A 6,694-nucleotide genomic window follows, 5' to 3' on the forward strand; every position below is an offset into this window, starting at 1 on the left:
CCTTAAATGCCCTAGTCCGGTCACATCTTCTGGCCTTTTCACGTGCCGTGCTTCCATTCGGTGCTTCCATTCGGTTCTTCCCGGGCTGGATTCCTCACTGCATTCCGGGCACTGCTCTAACGTCACGTCTTCAGAGGCCTTTCTTGATTTGCCTCCCAATATCCAAAGTCACTTGCTACTCCCAAGTTCTACAGAACTTTTCTTATCACTTATCATTACTTGACATTACGTTACATAACTATCTGTTTACTGCAATAATTACCAACTCCATTTGTGCAGAAGCTTTCAAATGCCAATGAGCTGCAGGCCTCACCCAAACCAGTAAGTCAGAGTTTCAGGGAATAGGCCAGGCACCTCTAGTCCACAAAATCCCCCCTATGTGATTCTAACTGCAGCAAGGATTCATACTCTTACATCATACTCTTACAGTTTGATTCTCAAACTTTAATATGCAGACAATGCACCTGGGGATGTTATTAAAATATAGACTCAGGGGCACCTGGGTGGCTCAGTCAGTTAAGCATCTGACCTTGGCTCAGGTCATGATCTCGCGGTTCCTGGGTTCTGATTCTCTGTCCCCCTCTCACTCTGCCCCTCCCCTGCTTGTGCTCTCTCTCTCTCTCAAAGATAAACATTAAAAATTTTTTTTAAGTTTATTCATTTTGAGAAAGACAGAGAGAAAGAGAGAGCAAGTGGGGGAGGGACAGAGAGAGAGAGAGAGAGAGAGAGAGAGAGAGAGAGAGAATCCCAAGCAGGCTCCACACTGTCATCACGGAGCCTGATTCAGGGCTCAAACTCACAAAACGTAAGACCATGACCTGAGCCAAAGTTGGACACTTAACCAACTGAGCCACCCAGGCACCCCAAAAATAAGTATTTAAAAAACAAAAATGTAAAATAAAATGTAGACTCAATTTCACTAGGTCTAAGGTGGAATCTGAGATTCTACATTTCTGACAAGCTCCCAGATGATGCTAATGCTGGTCAGTGGACCTTGCTTTGAGCTGCAAGGGTCTAAAACATCACCGTCCAACAAAACTTTCTGCAAGGATGCAAATGTTCTAAATCTACACTGTTCAATACACACGTGACTACTGAGCACCTGAATCTCGGCTAGTACAATGGAGAAACTGAATTTTTAATCTTAGGGTACCATATTAATACAGATCTAGAATGTATATGCTCCATGAAGGCACCAATTCCTAGAAATGTGGAGCATAAGAAAAGAATTAAGGATCCCTGCAAACTCTTGGCCTGCGCAGCCTCTGTGGATGGGACACTGTGAAAACTCTATCAGAGGCCTAGATGGCACCAGCTCGGGAGTGGATCAGTACTTACCTAGGGCAGGAAGGCAGCCACAGAGGCCATTCTGAGACACTTCAGTGACCAAAGCATGCGGTAACCCACAGACGACCACCTTGACCTCATGACTCAACCGCACTCCTAACCACAACCCCAGGCACCCTTGACCAATGCCATCCCTGGGCATCCATGATCCTGGACAATGTTAAAGCCCCAGCTCTCACAGTGACGTGGTTTATTGCACTGATTTGTTATAGGATGTCTGCCTCTCCCACTAAGTTGTAGGTTCTTTCAAAGAGGGAACTTACTCCACTTGGTATTCTATTCCCATCACCTAGCACACAGCAGGACTCAATAAATACTGCGTGAATGTCAGAGCCTGGACCCTACTGGGAGAATCATTAGTATTTTTACTGTTAATCACAAGAAACAGGGGAAACAATTGGGAGGAGGAGGGACGATTACATAACAAGAGAAGATCGGTTCCTCCTTAAATGACTCAAAAATTTCCAAACACGTTTTAAGTCCAGATTTCAGAACACAGCATAAATAAGGTGGCCCTGTTTGACCACAAAACCTCATTTCCAAAAACACAAACACACGGGCAAGAAAAGATCATGTCCTTCCGACAACAGATGCAAAATCTACTAGTCTGGGATCTGGAAGAGCCCTCTTCACAAAGGGCTGAGGTTCAGAATCACATCCTTGCCTAAAAAGCACATGGGCCAGGTTCCCACTAGAACTGCTGGGAGGGGCATCTGGCCCCAAGGACAGCAAGGCCCCTGGGAATCTGTGCAGCCCACAGGCTCATTTTACCCCTGCAGTTAGAACCCTGTGCTTGTGACAGCAATGAGATTTCCAAGGTAACCAAGCACAACAGAGTAGAGAATTATGGCCCCGGAAGGAAGCAGATTAAATTGTAATACTTACGAGTCAACATCAAATTTATTTTTAAAACTACATATCTGACAAAAGCCAAATAGGCAAGGCAGCATGGATGGTGTTTTACAGGAGGACTGAACTATCAACATGAATATTCCAAGTACGTCTACAACTTTTTCTTATTCTGAGAATATTTCAAAGTGCCTACAGACTCCAAGAAACGGAGACAGAAATAACCCCCCCAAAAAGGTGGGGGCAGGGGAGAAGCTCACTTCTCAGAGTTATGTCACAACTACTTATTTTTTTCCATTATTTCCAAAAACACAGATTCCATCCAGTTGCAGCAGCAGACTTTGCTAAAAAATGTGCACAATAATTACTTCACCCAGAGAAAGTGTCACCAGGCGAGACAACACACTGGTTAAAAAAAAAAACAAAAAAACAAAAAAACAAAAAAAACAAGCATGGGTTAACAAATATAGTTTTCATTCACTTAACTCATTCAACCATTCCTCCGTTTCCTCTACTCTTCCTACCCAACCCCCAGGTAAACCCATGTTGGTGCCAGAGCCCTCAACAGGTTCTACAGATTAACTATGTTGTCAAGCCGTTAGCATTTACTAGACCCGGTGCCTGTCAGAGGCTGTGCTGTATCTTATCTCATTGAACCCTCCCCACCACCCTCTGAAGTACAGAGGTATTGGTATCCAGAACTTAGTGCTGAGGAAAATAAGAAAACGCATCTCAGCCAAGTTCACAAAACTGGCAAGTGGTGGAGTCTGAACTTGAACCCATAACTATCCAACAAATGAGGAATTCAGAGAATTCAGCATCACTACAAGGGACAGAAGACGGGGGCGCCTGGCTGGCTCAGTCGTGGAGCATGTGACTCTTGAGCTCAACTTCTGATCCCGAAGTTATAAGTTCGAGCCCCATGCTGGGTGTAGAGATTACTTAAAAATCATCTTAAAAAACAGCAACACTTCTGAAAACAGCGTGGAGCCACCTCTTCAACTTACTAGGCTCTATAACCTTGAACAAATTATCCTCTCTGAGCCTCAGTTTCCTCATGTATAAAGCAGCAATAAGGAATAAATACAACAGATGTGATATTCATAGCGCAGGGTAGGGACCCAACAGCTACCAACAACCCAGCTACAGATGTACGTATCCAAAAAGTACACGTCAGTTGTAAAACACTTTTTATCAGACATAACCTACATTGGAAAAAATAAGTTCCCAAAGGTTTATCAGTTTAAAATTAGTTTGCTAGGGGCGCCTGGGTGGCGCAGTCGGTTAAGCGTCCGACTTCAGCCAGGTCACGATCTCGCGGTCCGTGAGTTCGAGCCCCGCGTCAGGCTCTGGGCTGATGGCTCGGAGCCTGGAGCCTGTTTCCGATTCTGTGTCTCCCTCTCTCTCTGCCCCTCCCCCGTTCATGCTCTGTCTCTCTCTGTCCCAAAAATAAATAAAAAATGTTGAAAAAAAAAATTAAAAAAAATAAAATAAAATTAGTTTGCTAATCCCATGACTCATTTATTTAAACACAGGAACAGGGCTTGCAAATTTTAAATTTATTTTATGTTAAATGAGTAATTTATGTCACAAGAGCCACTCTCTGCCTCACTTCAGTATGAAAAGTTAATGCTTGTTGAAAACTGAAATATGTGGGCATCACTTGTTAATGCAACTATTTGGAACAAGTTTTGGAAATGGGAATGAACATTACACACCCCAGGAGAGAGCGTTATTTAAAGGAATCTACAGTGATTCCTCAGAGAGTAAACACCTCTCAAATCTAGTTTTCTCACAAATCCAAACTCACGGGCCGCCTGGGTGGCTCAGTTGGTTAAAGCATCCGACTTTGGCTTGGGTCATGGTCTCTCGGTTCGTGAGATCAAGGTATGTGGAGCCTGCTTGGGGTCCTCTCTCTTCACTCCTCCCTCTCTCAAAATAAATAAACATTAAAAAAAAAAATCCAAACTCACATATTTCATATCATACTATGAACGGTGGATTTGCCTAAAGTGAAAAGAGACCTGGGATGCCTGGGTGGCTCAGTCCATTGAGCATCTGACTCTTGATTTTGGCTCAGGTCATGATCTCACGAGTTCAAGCCCTGTATTGGGCTCTGCACTGACAGCACAGCCTACCTGGCATTCTCTCTGTCTCTCTCCCTCTCTTTCTGCCCCTCCCTCCCTCTCTCTCTCAAAATTAAATTTTTAGAAGTGAAGACAGACTTGTAATGATTTCAATTTTTTCATTTTTGAAAGTTTAACCGATCCGTGTGCTTGGATGGCAACAGGGAGCGAGCGAGCTTGCAATTTAATAAAATGACCAAATCCAGTCTCTTTCTAATCTGCTCAGTAACTGAGCTCTCGGGTAATCTCCTGCACAGCATACAAAAAAAAGACTTTGGAAATTACACACTGCAAACGAAAATTAATCAGAGGAAGGGTATGCCAATTTTAAGAGCAATTCCTATTTGCCTAACTCTCCAGCACCTGCCAGTGTTAATAATATTTAGCTGACAAACAGCAGTGGGGAAAAGAAACAGAACTTTACATATAATCGAGCCTTCTTTAAGGCATCGTGTACAAGGCTTCCTTCCCTAAAGAAACACTCAGCTACTTTTTTGGTTGCAATCATTCCATAGACATCATTAATGGTGTATTCTCAAAACAGGATGAAAATGTTCCCCTTGCTTTTCAACCAGTACTTCTGAAAAAACTTCTCTGGGTCATCTCCATCTGCCTCATTTAAAGGCTTTTTTTTTTTTTTTTTAATTTGAAGCCAACATTTTTAAGCCTTGCTGACACAAGTAGATGTGGGATTACAGAACTCACTACAAAAGGTTTACATGCAGCTCTCCTCCACCAAAAAAACAGGAGAGAAGAAAGGAGGGAGGTAGGAGGGGGCCCTAGCTATACTTAAAATATTCAGAATGCTAAATCTATCACTTTTAACTGTCTATGTCTACACAAATATAAATCCCCATTAAGAGAAACATTCTGGGGTTTTTTTTCCCCAAGCAATTCCTAACAGCAGATGCTCTGCTCAAAGTGGGCAAAAAAAATTAATGGCATCGCTTAATTTAAAAAGCTCTGCCGTGACCTCCCCTCCCTCACTCTAGCCCAATCATCTTCTTCTAAAATGCCTGCGATACCCCATTTTAAGGCTGTAACTTGACATTCTGGCCAAGAGAAATTTAATCATCTATTCCATACTGGCACACGTGTGGCTTGTAAACCAGTTACCTATTAGGAGCCAAGCAGAGCGCTAAGCACGTCACACACCGCGTCTCTGACCCTCATAATAGTCCGGGGAAGGATGTATTTATTACTCCTGTTGGCTAGGTAAGGAAAACGAGAGCAGAGAGGCGAGAGGCGAGGAGCTACCCTAAACCACACAGCAGCGGGGGCCCTGGACTCACAAACTCTGCCCTACGACGCATGCTGCTTTGACTGTCAACCTAAGCTTGTTCATTCCTGAGGGTTCTCTCCGCAGGATGCGGAGGGCTTACCAGGTAGCACTAGGCATGATGACTTTGCACCTTGAAAGCACTTGATTAAAATCAGGCCTTTTCCAGGCTGATGGGGAGGAGGGCAATGGGGGGGGGGGGGGTTCAAGAGGGTGAGACACACGCAACTGGGGGACGGCTATCACACGTCTTCGGATCAGAAGCCCCGGCTCCGCACTCAGCTCCCCGCACTCGGTTGCCGGGCGCGGTGTGGAATGCGGTCAGGCCTTCCCCGCTAAGGTGTGCACACCTTCCCCGGACGGCCGGGGTCCTCCCACGGTCCTCCCAGCCACCCGAGGGGCGGGCAAAGGGGGCCAGGGCTGCAGCGGGGCTCGGAGCACACGGCTGCGCGGCGGGGCGGGCTGCGGGCAGGGGCTCTCCCAGAACAAGTGGGAGGTGGGCGCCGGGCGAAGGCTGGCGAGCCCACCACCCCGGCCGCGGCGGGCGCGGGGGTCCCAGCTCACCGCCCACCCCGCCTTCCCGGCCAAAGTTGGCCGCGCTGCGGGAAACCGCCCGGCCCGGGGCCCCGAGAGGGAAACGAGGGCGGCGGGAGGAGGGGGGGGGGTCTTAAAAAGGCCCAAGGTAGCCATCAGCCATCTCCTCGGAGCCACCTACACGGAACAAAGGGCTTCTGTGTCGGGCAGGGGTGGCCCGGCCGCGTCCGATTTGGAGGAAAAGAAACTTTTCCCGGGCTGCGGGCGCGGGGGGCAGGGGCGGGGGAGGGCCGGGCGGCGGGCAGGGCGCGAGGCCACCTGAGGCCGGGGCCACCCGCCGCCGCCCGGCGACGCCCGCCCGGCGCCGCTCACCTCCTCGATGGCCGCCACCGTGTTCCGGCACTGCGCGGTGCGCGTGGTGAAGCTCGAGGCCGTGGGCGCCTTGTAGTCCTCATGGGTCTCGGCCACGAATTCCGACACGGAGATCTGGTCCGGCATCGCCTCGGCGCGCGGGCGCGGGCGGCCGGCCGCGGGGGTGCCGCCGCCTCAGCCGCCGCGC

General features: G+C 47.9%; 1 protein-coding gene across 4 annotated transcripts in view; it reads right to left on the reverse strand.

Moving 5' to 3' along the window:
• The window catches only part of ASAP2 (ArfGAP with SH3 domain, ankyrin repeat and PH domain 2), a 171,758-nt gene extending 165,070 nt beyond the window's left edge, over positions 1-6,688 (reverse strand). For all 4 annotated transcript variants that reach the window (XM_049652559.1, XM_049652558.1, XM_049652557.1 and 1 more), the window contains exon 1: positions 6,508-6,688. In XM_049652559.1, coding sequence (XP_049508516.1) covers positions 6,508-6,633 — 126 coding nt within the window. In that variant the 5' untranslated portion in view covers positions 6,634-6,688. The remainder of the gene's footprint in view (positions 1-6,507) is intronic.
• Between the last annotated feature and the right edge of the window lie 6 nt (positions 6,689-6,694).

This window comes from Panthera uncia (genome assembly GCF_023721935.1).
Source record: "Panthera uncia isolate 11264 chromosome A3 unlocalized genomic scaffold, Puncia_PCG_1.0 HiC_scaffold_12, whole genome shotgun sequence".
Taxonomy (NCBI): Eukaryota; Metazoa; Chordata; class Mammalia; order Carnivora; family Felidae; genus Panthera; species Panthera uncia.